We start from the raw sequence: 25,371 nt of genomic DNA, 5'->3' as shown, positions 1-25,371 counted from the left end.
CCGAGCATGCGCTGACCAACTGGCAAGTGTCTTCACTGACATTTTCAACCATAGTCCCTGTGCTCAAGAACACTAAGGTAACCTGCCTAAAGGACTACCGACCCGTAGCACTCACTTCTGTAGCCATGAAATGCTTTGAAAGGCTGGTCATGGCTCACATTGTCCCAGAAACCCTAGACCCACTCCAATTTGCATACCGCACCAACAGATCCACAGATGATGCAATCTCTATTCCACTCCACACTGCCCTTTCGCACCTGGACAAAAGGAACACCTATGTGAGAATGCTATTCATTGACTACAGCTCAGCGTTCAACACCACAGTGCCCTCAAAGCTCATCACTAAGCTAAGAACCCTGGGACTAAACACCTTCCTCTGCACCTGGATCCTGGACATCCTGATGGGCCGCCCCCAGGTGGTAAGGGTAGATAACAACACATCCTCCACGCTGATCCTCAACACGGAGGCCCCTCACAGGTGGGTGCTCAGTCCCCTCCTGTACTCCCTGTTCACTCATGACTGCCATGCCAGGCACGACTCCAACACCATTACGTTTGCTGATGACACAACAGTGGTAGGCCTGATCACCGACAATGATGAGACAGCCTATAGGGAAGAGGTCACAGACCTGACCGTGTGGTGCAAGGACAACAACCTCTCCCTCAAGGTGATCAAGACAAAGGAGATGATTGTGGACTACAGGAAAAGGAGGACCGAGCACACCCCCATTCTCATTGACGGGGCTGTAGTGGAGTTGGTCGAGAGTTTCAAGTTCCTTGGTGTCCACATCACCAACAAACTAACATAGTCCAAGCACACCAAGACAGTTGTGAAGAGGGCACGACAAAACCTATTCCCCCTCAGGAGACTGAAAAGATTTGGCATGGGTCCTCAGATCCTCAAAAGGTTCTACAGCTGCACCATCGAGGGCATCCCGACTGGTTGCATCACTACCTGGTATGGCAACTGCTCGGCCTCCGACCGCAAGGCACTACAGAGGGTAGTGCGCACGGCCCAGTACATCACCGGGGCCAAGCTTCCTGCCATCCAGGACCTCTATACCCGGCGGTGTCAGAGGAAGACCCTAAAAATTGTCAGACTCCAGCCACCCAAGTCATAGACTGTTCTCTCTGCTACCGCACGACAAGTGGTACCGGAGCACCAAGTGTAGGTCCAAGAGCCGTCTAAACAACTTCTACCCCCAAGCCATAAGACTCCTGAACAGCTAATCAAATGGCTACCCAGACTATTTGCATTGCCCCCCCCCCCCCCCCCCCCCACCCTTCTATGCTGCTGCTACTCTCTGTTATTATCTATGCATAGTCACTTTAGTAACTCTACCTACATGTACATATTACCTCAATTGCCTCTATACCGGTGCCCCCGCACATGGACTCTGTACCGGTACCCCCTGTATGTAGCCCCGCTATTGTTATTTACTGCTGCTCTTTATTTGATATTCTTATCTCTTACTTTTTTGGGGGTATTTTTTTTTTTTTAACTACATTGTTGGTTTAAGGGCTTGTAAGTAAGCATTTCACTAAGGTCTACACCTGTTGTATTTGGCACATGTGACAAATAAAAATTGATTTGATTTAATCCAAGAAACCATTGCCTCTATTTGTACTCCATAAAAGCATTCCTAGAATGTGAATGTGCACTGATGGACATGGTGGACCATTATTACATCATAATGTTTCCATATACCATGGAACAGATCAAATCAACATTATACTTTTTATAGTGATACCAAAAACACCTTTTGTACATAGTTTCCTTTCTATAATACTATACTTAAATACAATATAAAATCTCCTGCAATCATCTTAAAAGGGCTACGGCTACATTACTACTGTAAGTGCTCAAGCAGCTCCAGGAGCGAGAAGTCCATTACATGGCAACCAAGGGAGTTCCTGGACGACTCCATTGATGTCTCCTTTATGCTGCATTTGTGACATCAAAATCTGGCAACCGGCCTATGAGCGGACCCTGCCTGTCAACTGGAGCATAAAACAGCTATGGGATATTACTATGTGGGGAATACTTTGAACAACTCTTTTTGGGGGGGGGGGGGGGGGGGGCCCGGGTTGCCAGATACTGAGAACGTCCTTGAAAGAAGAGTCTGAGAGGCCCATGTCCTCCACAGGTTTAGGTCATACAGTACTGCAGCCTTTATGCAGTTCCTATTTAAATAGTCTGAACTTGAGACCGTGGCTCGTGTTTCGTGGTCATAGGTTGTCCGATATCTGTCCCGCATTGAGTGAAGAGGCGTTTGTCTAAGACACTTGTGTCATTAGGCTAGGCTATATTTAGTGTTTACCAAGCATCACACTCACACACAACGACAACAGAAATCCTGCCAGTGGTATGTCTATTCTAGCCAGGCAATTTCTTTAACCACACATCCAACACATTAGACATAGGCAGCCTTGGCTGCATACAGCTGTGTAACGACTGGTGTTGTTGGATTAAGGCAGTCAGCTCCTAAATGGCTTTCACCAGATACATTTTGGGGGGAGAATTTGACACAGGCTCAAAAGCACTAATTTGTTTTCAATGACGACGTCTGTCAGTGTTTTTTTTTCAAAAGAAGTTCTCAACACGTTCCTATTAGATTCATGGTACACCTTGAGGAAGTCATTCAAACACACACACTCTATACATGTTGTATTCAAAGAGAGGGAATAGGCACCCACCATCCAAGTTGATCTGTGTTTCCCATCTAGTCCCCTATTATCTCAAACTTCTGTTATTTTACCCCAGGCTCACAGCCTTGCATATCTCCATGGTCATTATTCTCTCACTGGGACATTCTAATGTGGTTTTATTTCAACATGAAGGTATAGTCTATATCAAGTCCTCATTCTAATGAGGTTTTATTTCAACATGAAGGTATAGTCTATATCAAGTCCTCATTCTAATGAGGTTTTATTTCAACATGAAGGTATAGTCTATATCAAGTCCTCATTCTAATGTGGTTTTATTTCAACATGAAGGTATAGTCTATATCAAGTCCTCATTCTAATGAGGTTTTATTTCAACATGAAGGTATAGTCTATATCAAGTCCTCATTCTAATGTAGTTTAATTTCAACATGAAGGTATAGTCTATATCAAGTCCTCATTCTAATGTGGTTTAATTTCAACATGAAGGTATAGTCTATATCAAGTCCTCATTCTAATGAGGTTTTATTTCAACATGAAGGTATAGTCTATATCAAGTCCTCATTCTAATGTGGTTTAATTTCAACATGAAGGTATAGTCTATATCAAGTCCTCATTCTAATGTAGTTTAATTTCAACATGAAGGTATAGTCTATATCAAGTCCTCATTCTAATGAGGTTTTATTTCAACATGAAGGTATAGTCTATATCAAGTCCTCATTCTAATGTGGTTTAATTTCAACATGAAGGTATAGTCTATATCAAGTCCTCATTCTAATGTAGTTTAATTTCAACATGAAGGTATAGTCTATATCAAGTCCTCATTCTAATGAGGTTTTATTTCAACATGAAGGTATAGTCTATATCAAGTCCTCATTCTAATGAGGTTTTATTTCAACATGAAGGTATAGTCTATATCAAGTCCTCATTCTAATGAGGCTTTATTTCAACATGAAGGTATAGTCTATATCAAGTCCCCATTCTAATGAGGCTTTATTTCAACATGAAGGTATAGTCTATATCCATGAAGGTATAGTCCCCATTCTTTAACCTACCTCTCCATCCTCCCCTCTCACACACGCCTCATCTAGTGGTCGATGTTCTCTTGGACCTCCATCATTTGATTTATTAGGATCCCCATTAGTCAACGCCAATGGTGACAGCTAGTCTTACTGGGGTCCAACACATAGCGAAAAAGGCATTACAGACAAAATACTTTACAGTTGACATTTAAGAACATGAAAGACAATATAACTGATTTCTATTTGGAAGGAAGGAGCAGCGTTCTTTTATAGAGCGGTTTTGAAAATGAACATTTCTGTCAGCGGGCCAAAACAAACGTGACTTCTCTTCCAAATGAACCAAATCAGAAAGTGCTTCAGAACCTGTTTCTGGGGCTAATAGTTACACATATACAACCCTCTTTGATTTCCCAACTGCCCCGTCTGTCACAACGGTGTACGCATGATTTGCTGTTTTTATAGTCACCTGACTGACCTGACTCACCGCCTATCCTAAAGGTTAACCCAGTAACCACGGCAACCACATCCGCCCCTACAGGTTGAACTTCCCAGCTTTACCACGACAACCACAGTGCTTAGTCCCTCTAGGAATTCTACTATTTGTGATGCAATAATTCAACAGTCTATGTAATGACATGCATACTGTAGGTGTAGGATAATTGGCACACTTGCATATTTAGCATAATATAGACCTACGCAATTTAATCTGGCTTGGTGTAGTAGGTACAGTCACACAACTTTAATTTCAGATACCTATCAGTCATAACACACAAAAAAAACTATTTTCTTCAAAAACGTTCTGCAAAGCACAGTCACAACACCAATACACACATCAACAGTACACACACACACCCCACACCGCAACTGTATCAACAGTGTCCCTATCAACCACAAACCAATGGGCCAGTGATAACATTGATAAAGCCCATCTGATTGGCCTGGCGGTGTTATTTGGTTAAACACTTAAGGTGTATCCTACCCAGCGACCCAGCGCTCAGAACACTCTTTGCATTGATGTCAAAGAACAAAGGTATCAGCCTGGAAGAGGAAGTAGATGGGTGGTGATTGAGGCCTTTAGTGCCACGGGGCAACGAGGGCATGAGTGGCTCCACACACACACTTCTATGTGGGTCATCTCAGGTCAGGTTGAGTTAAGGACACAGAGGAAACACGGAGGGACCGGTCCGTCTGTTGGCTAGATATTAACTGGCACTCACAGTTACGATACATCCGCATAGCACTGCCATAGGTCTATTAAACAATGGACTAGGACTGCTTCTAAGACTGCTACCTGCCATTCATCTAAGCTGCACAATACTAGAATGAACCAATTAATAATAACTGGCAACCACTGATAGTGTAGGCTCATTTGGGTCTGGAGCTGGACAAGTTGAAGAAGGCCTGCCGTAGGCCTATATCCACGTAGCACTGTTTAAAAGGCCTTTACAATAAACCAGGACTGCTACTAAGGTGACTAGCATTCAGAGGATAGACAATAGTTGAATGAACCTTGGGTAACCCTAGTACTTGGCCTACTTACTCATGTTGCTAAACCAATTACTGTAATCTGCACAAAAATATATAGTATTCAGGCCTAGTGTTTTATCACTGCATCATCCACAGCTGTTGTTGCCTGCAACATTTAATTAATACAACTGTGGTGTGAAAAGGTTCGGCTTCCATTAATGACACAATTACTTTTAATTATCTAGCATAATTACTAGGCTTAAGGAAATTCTGCACCCTCAGTCAGTCACTGTCTGGCCTCGTTCACTAATTGCGTTGACAGTCGTTAATGGGGTCAAGGGGAGGGCACTGTCGTCATGGATTATATAGGTGTCTATAGGCTCTAATACAGGTGCCTGATCAAAAACTGATTTCACTGGGTGTCTTGGTAACTTGAATTTCTCGTGGACAGACAGGTAAATATAAATGTTACGAGCATCTGACCTACAGTAATTAGGCAAGATTTTAGTTCTGGGTTTACCGAGATTAAGGTAACCTTAACGAAGTGGGTCAAACACAACCTAAGAGGTGGTCTTAATGACTTACTGTTAGTTTATGTAACGTTGTTAGTATGGATTAGATTGCTATAATGCCTGCTTTGATATAATCCATGATTGCTTACTTCACCTTACCTTACGTTAAAGGGACAAGTGGTGTTCATTGTATGATACAACTTGGATTAATATAACATTTTGGAACACCATGCTTATTGTTATGATGGGTATTAACCGGTTATTCTGCATATAGCATGACTTCGTATAAAATATATCAGAGTAGTCAAAGGACATCACATCTCTATAACATATGAAAATGCATATAGCATGACTGTAATAAATATACATTACATCAATGTATGTTTACTGTAAGTCTGATGGAAGGACATGTATGCCATTCGTCTGAGAGGGACTGAGACGGGGACTGAGTCTAATAAATGGCTGGGTTTCAGATGCTGTTATATGAGACAACCTGAGGCACCCAGTCCAGCTAGAGTAGGTGGGAGGAGGCATCACATCTGATTGGAGCACAGCCCTGTCTGTAAAAATATAAACCATCTGATTGGAGCCCAGACCTGTCAGTCAAAATATAAAACATCTAATTGGAGCACGGACCTGCCAGTCAAAATATAAACCATCTGATTGGAGCACGGACTTGCCAGTCAACTCATAAACAGTACCATTCGTGTCCTCAGATGAACTTTTCCACTGATGCCCGAAGAGAGAGTGACAGAGAGAGAGAATGAGAGGGAGCGTTAGAGAGAGAGAGAGCTTTACATCCGTGTAATGCTAACCATCCCCGTGCCACATACTGCAATACTATACACGGCTAGCCTGTAACACGGTTGAACGGTTTCACAGTAGACCTTTGAGTTCAATAAAGTAAAAGCCAGTAAAACAATAAGTCATGGAATAAAGGAACTGTACTGACTATTATTAAACAGAACGGTATGCCAAACCACTGATGACATGTGAATAATAAGCTAGCAGCACTCAACAGTTAGTCTTCCAGACCAGAAAAGGGATGTGTCTCAAATGGCACCCTATTTATTATAGTGCACTAGTTTTGACCAGAGCGCTATGCACTGTTTAGGAATTAAGGTGCCGTTTGAGACGCAGCCCAGAGCAGCAGTCCACATGGAGTGGTTTACAGAGCCCAGCTGTCTTGTATCAACACACTGTCTCGGGGATGACTTCAGGGATAGGGGAGGGGTAGGGATAAGGGAGGGGAGGAATAGGGGAGGGGTAGTGGAGGGGAGGCTTTAGGGGAGGGGGTAGTAGAGACTAGTTCAATATGTGAAGATGCTTGGCTTGGAAACGTACTGTATCCACACTTTTCTAACCGCTTTTATATACATTGTCTGCTATGCTAACTCAATTCAAGCCATGTACAAACCAAATTCCTACGTGAGGTAACAGAGACTACAGTAAGCCTGAAAAGTTAGTTTTGTAGGTACTGTATGAGGTGAAACAATGACCAACAAGGCTCAGAAATGAATGATAATTTGTCTATAACTTTATAGGAGATAATGATTCTACAGCAATACCTCTGGGTGTTATTCATAAGCCACCATAACCCTTTTCATTTAGCAACAGCTGCTAAGCTCAATAAATGATGCCTTGTGTTCAGCTACACAGAGAAGGCTATTTGTCATATCAACTAAATGTATATAAAAAGACAAACGAATGAGTATTAAAATGCATACACCGTTATTCTCTAAATAACTATGGCATATTTATGAATTGAAATGAGAGATCTTTACTTTAAGGGAACAGTTAGTGGGCGAACATTTCCGTAATGAATGAAACATCATCTGGTTTCAGTCTGGTGGGAGGCAGCATGGAGTGGAAAGGGAAAGGGAGATACCTAGTCAGTTGTACAACTGAATACATTCAAAGTGAGGTGGGGGGCGGGTGGGGGGCCTTAATTGACATCCACGTCATCAGCGCCTGGGGAACAGTGGGTTAACGGCCTTGCTCAGGGGCAGAACGACAGATTTTGACCTTGTCAGCTCGGTGATTCGATTTAGCAACCTTTCGGTTACTGGCCCAAGAGGTGTATATACTGTATATGAGAAGTTCCATTGAGATCAGAGTGGTATACTGTTCAGCCGACCACAGTTTAATGCTACACTTACCAAACCACCAAAAACTACCATTCACACAAACCCAGTCCATACCTAGCTTATGTCTAACCCAAAATTATAACCTGAATTATAGATTATATTCCAGTTCCTTCCACTACTCACACACTCCGTAGCATGGTCCCAGACCTGTTTGTACAGTATCGCCTAATCCTATGGTTATTGCCAATGCCACACAAAGAGATCTGAGATCAGCCTATAGACTCCTCGACTTTGTCATTGAGAGGAAGTGGCCCCTCCCTAGTACACAGGATTTTAATGTGAGCTGACGATGAGTAAAGAATACTAACTAGCTGTGGGTTGTAAATGGGTCTGAGACTCTGGGTCTGTAACTGGGTCTAATGGGCGGAGGCAGTCGGAAGCCGTCGTGCCTGTGAGGCAGCTGGGGGGCGCCTTGACAGAAATTAAACATGGATTATTTCTCCCGTTGTATTGACGTTGTTCTGCAGTCTCCTCTCATAGCTCATTATCAGACTCACAGAGGCCAGGTTTTTCACATTGAGGAAGAGGAGGAGAAGGGACAAGGGGAAGGAGGAGAAGTAGAACGTCTCCTCACGTCCTACTTACACCTCTCCGGAGCTCGGTGCTGACACATCACTTTAGTTTTCTTTCTCTCGCTCTTGGTCCCTCTCTCTCGCTTACTTTCTCTCTCAGCCCCTCCTCTCTGTGTCTGTCTGTGTCCCCCTCTCGCTCTCTCTCTCTCATTCTTTCTGGCTGCTTCATTCTCTCACTCTCCCTCCCTTCTATGTCTGTTTCTCTGCCCTCTGTCTCGCTCTTTGTAATTCCCCAGTCTTTTTCTCCTACTCTCATTCTATACCCTACCTCTCTTCCCTCCCCCTTTCTTTCCCATCCCCCCTACCTTTCTTTCCCTCCCCCTCTACCTCTCATCCTCTCTCCCCCACCCTTCCCCTCTTAGCAGCTATGCTGATGTCAGGTAAGGTAAGCGCTAGCTGCGCTCACTGCACACATCACAAAGGACACACATACTACAGTACAAGCAACCTTGATGACATCATCCCACTAGTTCATATAGTTTGACGAGGCAGCAGCTGCACCAGAACAGACCCCAGAGTAGTCAGTTCAAACATAATATACAATACACTACATTACCCACAATTCCTATAGCTTGTAACTAGGCTATTCCACATCTAAGAGAGAGAGTGATGGCCTACAATACCTGACAGTATCAGTTTAGATGTGACACCAATCTTCTCCTTAAGTCATTTTAAGGAGTAGGATACTTGTCCGGATGCTTATAAGAAATCTCGCTACACCCTCTGACGAACCATTAAACAGGCAACGCTTCAATAAAGGACTAAGATCGAATCCTACTACACCTCTCTGATGCCTGTTAGATGTGGCAGGTCTTGCAAACTATCACGGATTACAAAGAGAAACCCAGCCGCGAGCCTACGTGCTAAATGCCTTCTATGTTCGCTTTGAGGCTAGCAACACTGAACCATGCATGAGAGCCCCAGCTGTTCCGGATGACTGTGTGATCCTGCTCTCCGTAGCCTATGTGAGTAAGACCTTTAAACAGTTTAACATTCACAGACGGATTACCAGGACGCGTACTCAGAACATGCGCTGACCAGCTGGCAAGTGTCTTCCCTTACATTTTCAACCTCTCCCTGACCCAGTCTGTAATACCTACATGTTTCAAGAAGACCACCATAGTCCCTGTGCCCAAGAAGGCCAAGGTAACCTGTCTAAATTACTATCACCCCGTAGCTGTGCTTTGAAAGGCTGGTCATGGCTCACATCAACACCATCATCCCAGACCCCCTGGACCCACTCCAATTCACATACCGCCCCAACAGATCCACAGATGACACAATCTCTATTGCACTCCATACTGCCCTTTCACACCTGGACAAAAGGAACACCTACGTGAGTATGCTGTTCATTGACTACAGGAAACAGAGGGCCGAGAACGCCCCCATTCACATCAACTACCTCGTACCCCTGCATATTGACTTGGTACCGGTATTCCTTGTATATTGTCTCGTTATTTTATTGTTTCTTTTTACATTTTTATTATGATTTCCTTTTACATGTTTTATTAATTTGTCTTACTTTTTAACTCTGCATTGTTAGGAAAGGGCTCGTAAGTAAACATTTCACGGTAAAGTGTACACCTGTTGTTTTTGGCGCATGTGACAAATACAATTTGATTTGATCATTTGACATGGCTATCTAACACACAGAAAGAGGACATGTTTAGGGGCTAATTGAGCAAGTAAACAAAGCAGCAGTTGTTCCACAGAAATCGCAGCAGTTTCCCATGAGGTAAACAGTCTACAGATTCCTACTGTGTATCCCATTTGGAATTGAATGAGCCTAAAATAAGACTGAATAGGCTTGGGTGATAACACTCTTAACCAACCTCATGTGGCCAACTCTGCTGCCTGCTTTCTGCACAAACAGCTGCGCACACAGACACACACACACACACGCACGCACGCACGCACGCACACACACACACACACACACACACACACACACACACACACACACACACACACACACACACACACACACACACACACACACACACACACACACACACACACACACACACACACACACACACACACACACACACACACAAACACACAAACACACAGATCTTCAGCTGTTATATGTTAACTCTTCCCAGCCCTCCCGGGCACACTCAGAGTGGAATGATATCATTTCTGATCCGATAACCCAGGAGACCTAATCCAGTTTCATAGGGATACATATATTGACTGTTTGTAAATATCATCAAATTAAGATAATTCAATAGGAGTTGACTGTAGTTCCTCAGTTGACTGCTGAAAAAACACCTACCGACTGCCTTGTTGGTGCTTGCCTGCCTCCTCAGAGAGAGAGAGTGCGTGTGTGTGTGTGTGTGTGTGTGTGTGTGTGTGTGTGTGTGTGTGTGTGTGTGTGTGTGTGTGTGTGTGTGTGTGTGTGCCCGTGCATGTTTGTGTGTGTGTGTGCCCGTGCATGTTTGTGTGTGTGTGAGATTTAGCCCAGCGCCTCATGCTACACACAAAAATGAAAAGCGCATTATGAGTTTTTGTTGATTTTCCCCAGCTAAAACACAGCATAAAGGGCTGTTATGGGAGAAGTATGTAGTTTGTGAGGTTTTTATTACGTTTTCAGTCATCTTAGGCCACAAACTGTACATGCTGAGCAATTTAACCTTATTTGTTTCTGACTGAATCATACATTTAAGTTTAAAACTATAAATATTTGACAGGTAATTATCTAAAAGCTCCAAAAATGGAGTCATTCGTAAACACCAGTTTACAACTTCCTTTTAAACTTTACGGGTGTTTTTTTAGACTGACTGGTCTGGTGTCACCTCTCTCTGGGTGAGTATGTTTTGGGTTTGGGCTACTTTGTTGCTAGCTCAGCATTTTCTCCTGGAGGTTATTCCTCTGAGACTATACGGAGACTGGTGTGAGTTAGCCTAGCGCCAGGGCGCTAACTTAACTTAGCATTGAGGTTTCAACCCGCTAATGGAGGGGTTGTGTTTTGCACACAACCAAAATGGCCGACAATTATCTTTAAAGGCCACATATCTTCTGACCAGGCATACTCCTGTCACAAACAACTGTTCTACTATAGACAGAAAAGCAGATTATAAACAGAAGCTCTTTAAAATTCATTTCACACTTTCTTTAAGACTTTACTTTACACTGTGTCCCATTTTGAGTCTGAGGCCATAGAAGGGAGGGTTCCTCAGACTTCAACAGGAGGCACGTTAGTAAGCACCCAAACCCAGACCCAAACGGAAAGGCATATCATACTTTTCCTACCTTCTACGGCTCTCTTGAAGAAGACCTTGCAGCTGCCGCATGTAACAACCCCGTAGTGACATCCCGATGCCTCGTCCCCGCAAACCAGACACACTTTGGCTGTGGACGACGGGTGTCTCAGCGACGCGCTGAAACAAAAGCACAGAGACGACACAGTTTAGTCCTTAAAGCTGCCAAAGTAATTGTTATCCAACAACATCAGAAACGGAGGCCTCTGAAATACTATGAAACGTTCACATTTTTTACTACGTGAACAGTACATTAGCCGCACAATGTGGCTAACCATGAAGGATCCCTGCCAACTGACAGAAAAGAGAAAGGACTTTGCACTTCTCAAATTTACTGCAGTGAGTTGGAAATGACGCTGACAGAAACACAGGGGAGACGTCTTTAGCAGGCTAAGAAAAACAAAGGACAGACAAGAGGCTGTGAGGAGGGGTGTGTGTGTGTGTGTGTGTGTGTGTGTGTGTGTGTGTGTGTGTGTGTGTGTGTGTGTGTGTGTGTGTGTGTGTGTGTGTGTGTGTGTGTGTGTGTGTGTGTGTGTGTGTGTGTGTGTGTGTGTGTGTGTGTGTGTGTGTGTGTGTGTGTGTGTGTGTGTGTGCCTGCGTACGTATTTGTGCAAAATAACAGCAAGACTGTGGAGTTGATTTGGCCCAGATGACAGAGTACAGGTTAAAGTCAGAAACACTACAGTCGAAAGGTAGAAACTGTTAGCAGATGTTACACTAGGCTGACCTAACAATATCTCCCCTTCAACTACCTATCGCTGATGTCTAAGTTCAACTTTGAGACAACTGTTTCCTAAATAATGGATTCTAAGATATGTAGGCTGTAGGTCTGACCTACGCCGTTGTCCACATGTGGAGAGATATGTCAAACCAATGTAGATAGACTATCAGCCAAGTTGATAATGGGATAGCTCCCACTATGGACTGACCTGGCTGCAGAGTTTACATCCTGTTATGTCACTGAGTCTTGCTCCATAGTTCATGATTCTCCAGGTGCTAATCAGGGGCGAGGACTTAACTTGTTATTGATGACACGGATAGGTCGAACACTTAGTCACACACACACACACACACACACACACACACACACACACACACACACACACACACACACACACACACACACACACACACACACACACACACACACACACAGGTATATAGGTGGATCGCTTAGTCACTGGGCTTAGGGTATTGTAGGCCACTTATGTACGCGTTGATGTGATGACACATCACACACGTTTGCTCAATCATGTTGTTCTCCATTTCTATGTTGTGAGTCATGCTATGGCTTACGGGGTCACTATAGCTTACGGGGACGTTTTCTAATAATATGCCAGACGAGTTCACCTATGCCTTAGGTCAACTTAACCAGAGCGTACTGGGGTTATGCAAGAAATACTGAGTGACGACTCAATATTGTACTGTGTAGCCAGTGTCATTGGTCAATTGGCCTGCTGTACTTAGGCAAGGTCGAAAATGAGGCTTTGATAAGATATGGCTACGCCGTTACGGTAGATAAGTTCAAATCTATACTGTAAGTTACACGCACCATAAAATAAATCTCTCTGAGCACTGAGAGATAGAGAGAGGAAGGGAAGGAGAGAAGTATACATTTTTCCCAAACATTTACAAAACGGACCAGGCCTGGGTGCTCCAAATAGTTTCGCTGAATCAGCAGAGATCAGATTAAATCGTTGGGTGAAACCTGACATAGTTTTCGGGGCAGGAACTCGGCAGCGGCACAGTGATGTCCTGTGGAAAGGTTTGAAAGTGACCCTTTCAAATGATGCACATGGCATCAGCCTAAATTGCGTGAGTAAACTCTGGAGCAGTTGTGAATACACTGTGTACAGTGGGTAAGATATTGAAGGCTTGTTTCTCAGGGCGTGCCATTCATTAATGCCAGTTATTAATGTCTACTCCAGATATTGAGTCAGCCATTACCAAATGCAGTCTATGTAGAGAGAGATGAAAAAAACAGACAGAGCACAGCGCTGTTATTGACAAGAAGGCTTATTATTCCCGGGGTATTTGAAGTGTTTAATGTAGGCTACAGTACTGTGGAGTAAAAGTTGTACATGGTAAAAAATATATGTTTAGTCTATAATACACATTTTTGCTGATTTACACAAAAATAACCTATGCACACAAATAAACACACATGCATAGAAACACACACACACGCCCTACCCCCCACCGAAACAACAAAAACAAGGAGATAGGTACAGAAACAGGACACGTCGTATCAAGACATTAAAAACGACCTCCCCCCTTCCATCTAATTACCTCTCTCGTCTCAATCAATAACACACAAGGTGATTGTCTGGTTAGCATTCTACCGACATCCTTCATCAAACGAGCTGTCTTCTCTCACAGACACACACACACACTCAGGCACACACACTGGCTCTACCACACACACCTCCTGCCAGGGCTTGCTGGAGGGGGTAAACCAACAGCGGCAAGCAGAAACGATCCGGAGCGCTGATCTAATTCAACCTTGACGATCTACACACACATTCAATTTCTTAACGCGCTCTATCTAGATCCGTGTGTGTGAGTGGATCTGTCTGGCACTGGGCCTGTGTGTGTGTGTGTGGGTGGGGGGGTTCTATTTATGATCAGCCTGCTAAGCAGACCTCATTTCCCACAAACCCAGTCATCTTTCCCACACCAAAATGCATTGACTGGACTCTGTAATATCAGCAAAACGATGCAGAGATGCGTTGTGCATACAGGGCCAGTAAGCCAGTTGCCTTGCCACGTCACAATAAACTCATCCTCCCCCCCCCCCCCCACCCTGCGCCCCTGCCTCGCTGCCGGCCGGTCCCCGACAAGGTGACTTCCCCTCCCTGGGAGGAGTTATGTAGGTCATCCCGGCTCCTGCTTATGAAACAAGCAGACAGACAGCGGGCCAAGGCTGGCTGCAGTGACTGTGCACACACACAGCTCCAACAGAACTGTAGTATAATGAAGGAAGACAACACCCAGCCCAGTCAGGATAGAGAACTTACATAGGCTACATACAGACACCCTATTCCCTATGGGTTATCTCTGCATACCTGTTGCTGGAATGTTTGTTGAATGTTTTTACATGAACCTACCAACAACAAACATTCTGGAATCTAATACTTGTTAGTTGGTATGTCTTTATTTCAATAGCATATTTCTACTGTACAGTTAAACTGTTAAACCTCTATGGCAGTGGTATTCAACGTTTTTCAGCTGGGACCCAATTTTTTTCTCCAGAATTTCTGGGGACCTTATTTTTCCCCAATAATTTCTTGTGACTCCACCATACCTCAAATCTAATGACACAACCTTAAAATCGGTAATTTCATTGCATTTTTAAATCTTATCAAAATGAAAAGAAACCAATAAATAGATTTGCTCAATAAATTAAAAAAAATCAAATTAGCTTTCTCAAAAAACGTACATTTTTATAACATTTTGGCGACCCCACTGCAGTTCCCCCGCGACCCCGACTTTTCATTGCACTGCTCTATGGAGAAACAGTTGTCCATTTGTATGAAGAGCTCTATTGTACTTTCACCAGAATCAACGTAACCACAGCTCTCTCCAGTAATGTCTGTTTATTGCAATGAGCTCAACCTCTTTTCATACTACAGCCAGATATTAGTGTCATCCTTCCATCTGTTCCTGGCCCAAACCGTGCCAACACCCAAATGTGCTTTATAAGGCTGCAGCAACAAACTAACACTAATAATCAGCCATTTTATATGTTTCGCCGAGTACGAGTTGATGAACAGAATCACTTGTTTGGTCTGTGAAAATGATACTCGGGTGTTGTTGGTGTTGTCTTGAACATGAAGTATGCTATCAACCCTTGCAGTTAGCATAAGTATATAACGCAACATTCAACCAGCACTCTGCGATGAATCAGAATCAACAATGTCAATATCTAACAATTTTTCAGTTTTTCAACTCCTTATGCATGGAGTATACCAAACATTAGGAACACCTTCCTAATATTGAGTTTCACCCCCCCATTTGCCCCCCGGAACAGCTTCAACTCTTCGGGGCATGGACTCTGCAAGGTGTCGAAAGCGTTCCACAGGGATGCTGGCCCATTTTGACTCCAATGCTTCCCACAGTTGTATCAAGTTGGCTGAATGTCCTTTGGGTGGTAGGTCATTCTTGACACACACGGGAAACTGTTGAGCATGAAAAACCCAGCAGTGTTGCCGTTCTTGACACAAACCGGTGCGCTTGGCACCTACTACCATACCCCATTCATAGGCACTTAAATATTTTGTCTTACCCATTCACCCTCTGAATGGCACACATACACAATCCATGTCTCAATTGTCTCAAAGCTTAAAAATCATCCTCCCCTTCATCTACACTGATTGAAGTGGATTTAACAAGTGACATCAATAAGGGATCATAGCTTTCAACTGGATTTACCTGGTCAATTTATGTCATGAAAAGAGCTGGTGTCCTTAATGTTTTGTATACTCAGTGTATATGACGTACTTAGTTTATAATGAATTAATCCTAAATGATATAACTACTTTTTAAAGGGTTAGTTCAGGATTCAGATGTCAGATGAAATCGTGGGTACCATTTTTGTCTCTGCATCCAGTATGAAGGAATTTAGAGGTGGTTTCACGTCCCATTAGCATAATGACTAGGTCCACTAAGTTCCAATAGGGGACTCCCTAAAAAAACACACCACTTCAATACAGCTATGACAGGAACTGATTTTTCATGGCAGGTTAGGAGAGCATTTTCCCTAACCTTAATCCTAATCCTTTTCCTAACTTTAACCTAATTCTCCTAACCTGCCATCTAAATTCTCCTAATCTGCTACAAAAAAAGTAACTTCCGGTCGTAGCTGTATCAAAGTGGTGTGTTTTAAGGGAATCTCATTCCCATAGACTTCCAGTCATTGCACTAAAGCTAGTTAGCAATTGCGCTAAAGCTAGTGAACAATTGCGCTAAAGCTAGTTGGCAACTTCAAACTGCAAGCAGATACATAAAAACAGTATCCACGAGTTCATCTGACTCTGGGGAAGTAGATAAAGGGCCTCATTGCCAAAATCCCGAACTATCCCTTTAAGAGCGCAATGTTCTACCACCACCAGACACATGCAAAAGCAGGTGATATATCTAGCCTCAAGATACATGTCTAAAAAGGAGCTCTTATTCTTTTCACTTTTGACCCCAGTTTCTTTTACGTTAGACATGTACCATTGGAGACTAACTCAAGGGGATTTCCAATGCTACCAGAAGATCAAAGCCCCCCACCCCCCAGTCCTTTTTTATTAGATTTCTTTACAAAAAGTCCCAGGGAAGCATTTTCATTGTTTGGAGTCTACCTTTAATCTTCAAACAATAACACAGGCGATACAATAGCAGTTTATTTCATCGCACAAATCTCTCGTCAGAAAAACTTGAGCAAACAGCCTTTATTTCTCGCTCCATATGAACCCCTAAAATATCTATGGGATTGATTCCCCCAGCAATATCTCACTAGAGACTCTATTTTGTCTCAGGGGACTATGATAATGGGAAAACTAGATAAGGCCCGGAGATGTGATTGTGGGTGTGAAGCCAGAAAAGAGCCACTCACTGACTGTGCGGCGAATGTGTTATTGGGCAACAACAGGACAGATGTTGGAGCTCAAACTAGACACCAGGCTAATTTGGATGTCACACTGGGATAACACTGTGAATACTCAGAATGCTTCAAATATCTGGACACTTTCTCAGCTGTGTAAGGAATGCTTTGTCAGAATGAGTTAAGTTAGTGAAGATTGGTGATTTAGCTAAAGTTAATGGTGGGGGTATTAGGGGGAAAGGCAGGGATGCACCCACATAGTATCTTTCTATTGGAGATAGTTTATCTCTACGGATGATAAACAGCCTATTGGATATCCTACAATAATTGTTTGTCGATACAGATGTTTTTTTTAACATGTATTTTATTTCTTCACTACAAATCTGTCTTAGTGTGTCAGTTGCCTCTGTATTTTGCCCGGCTAGAGAGAGAAAGGGTTAGTTTGTTTTTAGCTCAACACTGTCAGTTAGCCTCCAAGACCAGAACACAGGTCAGGGAAGGAGAGTGCCCTTGGGGTCAGATGAACGCTGAAATGAGGTTGGATGTCGGATGGTTACCGTGGAAACTGAACAGAAAATAACAAGGTATCTGCCGTCATTGACAAAGTAACGGGAGGCATTCTCAGAGGGTTACTTGTGTAAACGCATTACGTGGGTGATTTTAGATGTCATCGCTGTGACCATGAAGGCAGAATCCATGTGAGGGAATCAAACCCGTTGACCCCGATAAGTACATTAACATTACATATCACGTAAACAACCTGGATAACCTCACAAGGGCTCTGTTGGATAGAAGACAAAGATGTCATCAGGCATGCACTATACTGCTCTCTTTCTATCTCTCTGGCTGTCACTCACATCTGCACTACACACACAGTGCACATAAAGGATGGGGGTCATGGAAGTGTGTTTGTCCCGTGTGGCTCAGATGGTAGAGCATGGCGCTTGCAACGCCAGGGTTGTGGGTTCATTCCCCACGGGGGGACCAGGATGAATATGTATGAACTTTCCAATTTGTAAGTCGCTCTGGATAAGAGCGTCTGCTAAATGACTTAAATGTAATGTAAATGTTTGTGTGTGTTTCAAGTTTTAATGTCACGTGCACAAGTACAGTGAAATGTCTTTCTTGCAAGCTCCAAACCCAACAAAGCAGGAATCAATATCAATGTAGCACTAAAAATAACAAGGTAGAACAAAAACACACACAATAGAAATAAAAACAAGAAATAAGAAACTACATGCAGAGTCAGTTCCAATACCATATTTACAATGTGCAGGGATACTGGAGTGATGGAGGTACAGTAGATATGTATATGGGTAAGGTGACTAGGCGCGTGTGTGTGTTTGTGTAGGCTTACCTTGGGTACATAGACAGCGATTTAGTCACTGAGTCATTCCACTTAGCTATACTGTATTACAGGGGTCAGACAAGAGCCATAGCCTCACTGAACCCACAGTCTTGAAAGAGAAGTACCCTTGACTTGTGCAAACAATAGCACTACAGTACAGTAACCTGCTATGGTCTAGAGTACACTATTTATATAATCCACACCTCGAAATGTAGAAAAAGATTATGTAAAACAAACAGAGAGAGGGATAGAGAACGGATAAAACGAGTTATGCAACTTGTAGTCAGACAGCCTAAACATTAGGACACCCACTCACCACCTCCCAACGAGACACAGAGGTCTATTGAGGTGGAATTAGAGACTGTTGTTAGGGAGCTACTTTACTTCAGCCTCTGTGAAGGTGACCCTAGCATAAGGCCTGTTTGGAGAGTACCTGAGCACACAGAAATCTGATATGTGTATCCCTACGCCAGACTTCTGTTACAGTGATACTATGGTTACAGTACTGTACACTGGCCACTGTGGTTACACGGGTGGTAAAAGGTTAACTGTGGCCAAAGCTGCTTTCTATGGGTTCTGATGCTTCTAGCCTTGAGTTGCATTTTTGACAACATATCTCTCTGATTCAGAGGAGTTGGGATAAATGCGGAAGACACATTTCAGTTGAATACATTCAGTTGGACAACTGACTAGGTCTCCCCCCTTTCCCTTTCCTTTTTTTTGTATTGCTTACTGGATATTGTCCAATGAATTCTGTAACCACTCCCTCTTCAAATCATGGCCTTTGATGGACTGTCGTTTCTCTTTGCTTAATTGAGCTGTCTACCAAATAGGGCTATCTTCTGTATACCACCCCTACCTTGTCACAACACAACTGATTGGCTCAAATGCATTAAGAAGGAAAGAAATTTCACAAATTAACATTTAAGAAGGCACACCTGTTAATTGAAATACATTCCAATCTAAAATATAAATATTTGTTTAACACTTTTTTGTTTGCTACATGATTCCATATGTGTTATTTCATAGTTCTGATGTCTTCACTATTATTCTACAATGTAGAAAATAATAAAAAAGAATAATAAAAACCCTTGAATGAGTAGGTGTTCTAAAACTTTTGACCGGTAGTGTACAAAGTGAGGCATATCTGGGATTCTGGGTATTTCATCCCAATTTATTTTTCTTGTGCAACAGAACATGAATTGACTGTCCGATTGTATCTGGGCTGTGATTGCATTCCTTATTGTATCTTATCTGCTTTTGTGCTGTCTCCTCACCACATAAACTGTCCATGACCCTCCTGATAACAACAACAGATCTACATTCTCTCTCTCTCTCTCTCTCTCTCTCTCTCTCTCTCTCTCTCTCTCTCTCTCTCTCTCTCTCTCTCCTTTCTCTCTCTCTCTCTCTCTCCTTTCTCTCTCTCTCCTTTCTCTCTATCTCTCTCTCTCTCTCTCTCTCTCCTTTCTCTCTCTCTCTCTCTCTCTCCTTTCTCTCTCTCTCTCTCTCTCTCTCTCTCCTTTCTCTCTCTCTCTCCTTTCTCTCTCTCTCTCTCTCTCTCTCTCTCTCTCTCTCTCTCTCTCTCCTTTCTCTCTCTCTCTCTCCTTTCTCTCTCTCTCTCTCTCCTTTCTCTCTCTCTCTCTCCTTTCTCTCTCTCATAAGAGAGAGAAAGAGAGAGAGCCTGGAGAGGAGGAGGAGGAGGAGGAGGAAACAACACCAAATAATGCATTGCATGCAGAGCAGAATTAGGCCCGATACCCGCTAATTATAAAAATCCAGAAAAGAGACGTTAAATTCCACAACAATCTAAAAGGAAGCAATTCCCAAACCTTCCTTAACAAAGCCATCACCTACAGAGAAATAAACCTGGAGAAGAGCCCCCTAAGCAAGCTTGTCCTGTGGCTCTGTTCACAAACACAAACAGACCCCACAGAGCCCCAGGACAGCAACACAATTAGACCCAACCAAATCATGAGAAAACATTTATTTTTTTTGTCCCTTAACAGAGAGTACACAGTGGCAGAATACCTGACCACTGTGACTGACCCAAAATGAAGGAAATCTTAAACTATGTACAGACTCAGTGAGCATAGCCTTGCTATTGAAAAAGGCCGCCGAAGGCAGACCTGGCTCTCAAGAGAAGACAGGCTATGTGCACACTGCCCACAAAATGAGGTGGAAAATGATCTGCACTTCGTAACCTCCTGCCAAATGTATGACCATATTAGATACATACATTTCCCTCAGATTACACAGATCCACCAAGAATTCGAAAACAAATCCAATTTTGATAAACTCTCATATCTACGGGGTGAAATACCACAGTGTGCCATCACAGCAGCAAGATTTGTGAGGTGTTGCCACAAGAAAAGGGCAACCAGTGAAGAACAAACACCATTGCAAATACAACTTATATTTATGTTTATTTATTTTCCCTTTCGTACTTTAACTATTTGCACATCATTACAACACTGTATATATACATCATATGACATTTGAAATGTCTTTATTCTTTTGGAACTTTTGTAAGTGTAATGTTTACTGTACATTTTTTATTGTTTATTTCACTTTTGTTTATCTATTTCACTTGCTTTGGCAATGTAAACATATGTTTCGCATGCCAATAAAGCCCTTAAATAAAAACATTTTTTTTAAATATTTGAATTGAAAGAGAGAGAGAGACTGCCATTGAGGCAGCCTACATTATAAGGGTGTCCTCTGTACTGTAGGTGAAAGATGCATGCTATCATGCAGATCTATGTACATACATACTGTACGTTATATATCTCTCCTCACCCCCGCCCTAATGGCTAGCAAAACAGCCCAACCATATCCACAGGCCATATATATGTCTCCTGACATATAGCTGAGAATAGTCCGTTTTATGGCAAGTTAAAGGGATACTTCGGGATGTTGGCAATGGGGACCTTATCTACTTTCCTTGCCACCCTTAGGTTAAACGCTAAGGGTGGCTAGGGTCACAAGTTCACCTGTGTCACCGAAAGCAGAGGATTTGTTGCCTTAGAGAAACAGGCTTTAGCAGTGCAGCTTTGACGCAGCAGGTTCTGTTTATGTCTATGGGCTATGCCACTAAGCTAGATTAGTGTAAATAGTGTGCCGGGTTACCCCAAAGGTGCTGAAAACATGGCCCTTTCTTCAGTTTGATTAGATTTAACGCCTAACGCCAACTCGTTCGCTTGTTTTCCTTGCTATTGTACAGGTTTTATTTTGAGGGGGGGAAATACGATCAAAGTCATTGCGTGGTGGTATTTATTTCATGTTCTGTTCTGTTTTTAAAGCTCATTGTGTTTATGACAAGGCTTCTTGTTTGGGGTATCTCACAATTTCCCATGGCCTGGAAATCAATCCTATGCCCAGTAAGTTTATTTCTCAACAAGTCGTCTTGCCAGCTGGTTGCTGACTGTGTTAAGTAGGCCTATTACTGGGAATTTTCTGGCTGCTTTCAGCACAACGTTCCTGGGAGTTTGCAGCTAAAAACAGAAACAATGAGGTTCATTAACTGATCAGAGAGCTGTACTGGACTTGTGAGGCCTTGATTCTTCGAGTCAATACAGATATTGTCTCAGCTCCAGATCAAAGTGGTTCAGACTTGGGTTGCGTCCCAAACGGCAGGGCCCATAGAGCGTTGGTCAAAAGTAGTGCAATGTAGGGAATTGTGTAATGGTGCAATTTGGGAGGCATCCTTGGAGTGTTGATCAAGAGGTTTTCTCTGGTCAGATACAGAGCTGGCACAACCGGAATCAGTCACTACTCATTATCGGCCTAGTAGATAATTCAGTTGCAAAACAACAGCAAATATGTCTACCAAGAACTATTTTAATCTGATGAACCCTATTTGGAAGACGGGGGTTCTTTGTAAGACGAAAGGTCCTACCTAAAACCTTTAACATACCAAGAATCGTTTTTGAAAGAAAGTGTTCTTTGATGATTCTTTGGAAGGCAAGAAGGTTTACTCTTCTGAATCTGAATAAGCTTTTGTATTGTATTTTATTCTCTCTTTTTTAATAGTGCCTGAGCATTAGTGTTTACCTCAGTGTTAACACTTTAACATCAGGAGTTTGAGTGATCTGATCAATTTAAAAAGATATGTGAGAATTTAAAAATGTATGTACCTATATGGGAATATTTGTGCATGTATCTGGTATTTCTTTAATAATTTTACATACAGTACTGACATATATCTTTGCCATGATTTCTTTCTTTAAAAGTAGTATTTTCTGTGATTTTATTGAGCAGAGAGTAGGAGAATAGAAGGGAGTATGAGTGAACTAGCAATGTATTGTATTTATTTAAAAATATATATATTTAAATTGAACCTGTATTGTATGGTACACAGCAAATTGGCCAATATTACGATATGTTGATTTTTAAGTGTAACATTTCTAGTGTTGATTCAGAAGTTAAATTAACTTAACAATCAGTGATGTAAAATAACCACAGTGTTGGTGTTAATAACAAGTAATACAAGTAATACACTCAAAACCACACCCATCATTATCATATTTCCCAGCATTCTGTATTGGAGCTTGATTTTCAGAAATCTTTGTTTCAATATTTGTGTTTTTGCATGTACATTGATTGGTTGATTAATCTTATGCTACACAAAGATAAATTATATTCATTTTCCTAAACTAATCCAATCTGTTAGTAGTTGGACTTATTGCACCCGTTACTGAGAGGATTGTTCCAGTTTAAATGATTTAGGTAGTCTCATTACTTCCTGGCAGTCATTCTGAATGCAGGTAGCAGGTGATTAAAAGTTCCAATTGTTGCATATCTGGATTCCAATAGGATTACACATCACTTTGCAAGCCAGCATAATGTGACTTTCAGGCCTGATGTGGCCTGTAAACCAGGAGTTCCCTAACACCACTGTGTTAGGTTATAACTAGGCTTTATGATATACAGTACCAGTCAAAAGTTTGGACACTCCTACTCATTCCAGTTCTTTTCTTTATTTTTACAATTTTCTACATTGTAGAATAATAGTGAAGACATCAAAACTATGAAATAACATATGGAATCATGTAGTAACCCAAAAACTGTTAAACAACTCAACAGTGCTGGAAAAGTACTCAATTGTCATACTTGAGTAAAAGTAAAGATACCTTAATAGAAAGCGACTCAAATAAAAGTGAAAATCACCTAGTAAAATACTACTTGTGTAAAAGTCTAAAAGTATTTGGTTTTAAATATACTTAAGTATCAAAAGTAAATGCAATTGCTAAAATGTACTTAAGTATCAAAAGTAAAAGTAAAAGTATTCTAATTCCTTATATTATGCAAACCAGACAGCAAATGTATTGGTTTTTAATAGTTTTTTAAAACTTACGGATAGCCAGGGGCACACTACAACACTCTGACATGAATTTACAAACAAAGCATGTGTGTTTAGTGAGTCCGCCAGATCAGAGGCAGTAGAGATGACCAGGGATGTTCTGTTGATAAGTGCAGGAATTGGACCATTTTCCTGTCAAAATGTAACAAGTACTTTTGGGTGTCAGGGAAAATGTATAGAGTACATTTTATTTAGGAATGTAGTGAAGTGAAAGTAAAAGTTGCCCAAAATATAAATAGTAAAGTACAGATACCACAAAAACTACTTAAGTAGTACTTTAAAGTATTACTTAAAGTACTACCACTGAAAATCAAAATATATTTCATATTTGAGATTCTTCAAAGTAGCCCTTTGCCTTGATGACAGCTTTGCACACTCTTGGCATTCTCTCAACCAGCTTCATGAGGTAGTCAGTCACCTCATGTAAAAATGAGGTAGTCACCGGTAAAATAGTAGAAGCATTTACAGGGGGTTCTATGAAAACCCCCTCTGCAAAGGGTTCTACCTGGCGCCAAAAAATGGTTCCCATATGGGGACAAACCAAAGAACCCTATATTATTCTACTTGGCACCTTTATTTCTACGAGTGTAGTACAGAGACGTAGTTTATGCGCTAGACAGCAGCTCATTCAAAGCCGTATCACATGACTGAGGCCTATAGATTGTAATACTACTTCTGTCTCTCTAGACTCTCTGATGTTGACAACCGGGAATTATGGGAGTTTCCAGCCAGGAGTTAGTTCCTTCCCACTGAGATAATAACAGCCTGTCACTCACATCGCCGTAGAGATTCACGCGAACATTCTTAGATGGTTTCATTATCTCAGGCAATTAGTTACAGTCAGTGCTGCATCTGAAATGGCACCCCATATTATACCATATATAGTGCACTACATTTGACCAAGGCCTATATGTGTGACAGTGAGTGAGGAGGCTAAATTTAAGTTCCATAATGGATTACTTTGTCCTCAGGCTTAGTTTTAATCACTAGATGTCAAGGTTCTAGCTTAAAGGAGGGTTATACCAGGTCAGCTCTATGTCTCTACTAACCTTTCAGCTGGTATTCTAGGTTATTTAAGGTAAGGTCAAAGTTCTCGGTGGGGAATGGGATACTGTGTTGTGAAATACTAGCATACTAGCATGCTAGCAGATACCCATAGACTTGCATTCATTGTGTTAACGCTATGGACACAGAGACATAAAAAGGGTATCCACTACTTCGTCTGACTCTGGGGAAGTAGATAAGGTCCTCATTGCCAACATCCCGAAGTATCCCTTTAACTTGCCATAAAACGGACTATTCTCAGCTGTATGTCAGGAGACATATATATTGCCTGTGGATATGGTTGGGCTGTTTTGCTAGCCATTAGGGTGGGGGTGAGGAGAGATATATAACGTACAGTATGTATGTACATAGATCTGCATGATAGC

At 42.1% G+C, this 25,371-nt stretch overlaps 1 protein-coding gene across 4 annotated transcripts in view; it reads right to left on the bottom strand.

The window, feature by feature from the left end:
• The window catches only part of LOC129841316 (mineralocorticoid receptor-like), a 111,299-nt gene that overhangs the window by 28,350 nt on the left and 57,578 nt on the right, over nt 1–25,371 (bottom strand). For 3 of the 4 annotated variants that reach the window (XM_055909527.1, XM_055909526.1, XM_055909528.1), the window contains exon 3: nt 11,631–11,767. In XM_055909527.1, coding sequence (XP_055765502.1) covers nt 11,631–11,767 — 137 coding nt within the window. The remainder of the gene's footprint in view (nt 1–11,630; nt 11,768–25,371) is intronic. The other variant, XM_055909529.1, reaches the window with a different exon arrangement.

Source organism: Salvelinus fontinalis, chromosome 42, assembly GCF_029448725.1.
Source record: "Salvelinus fontinalis isolate EN_2023a chromosome 42, ASM2944872v1, whole genome shotgun sequence".
In the NCBI taxonomy this organism is placed as follows: domain Eukaryota; kingdom Metazoa; phylum Chordata; class Actinopteri; order Salmoniformes; family Salmonidae; genus Salvelinus; species Salvelinus fontinalis.
This window is presented reverse-complemented; position numbering and strand designations above follow the sequence as displayed.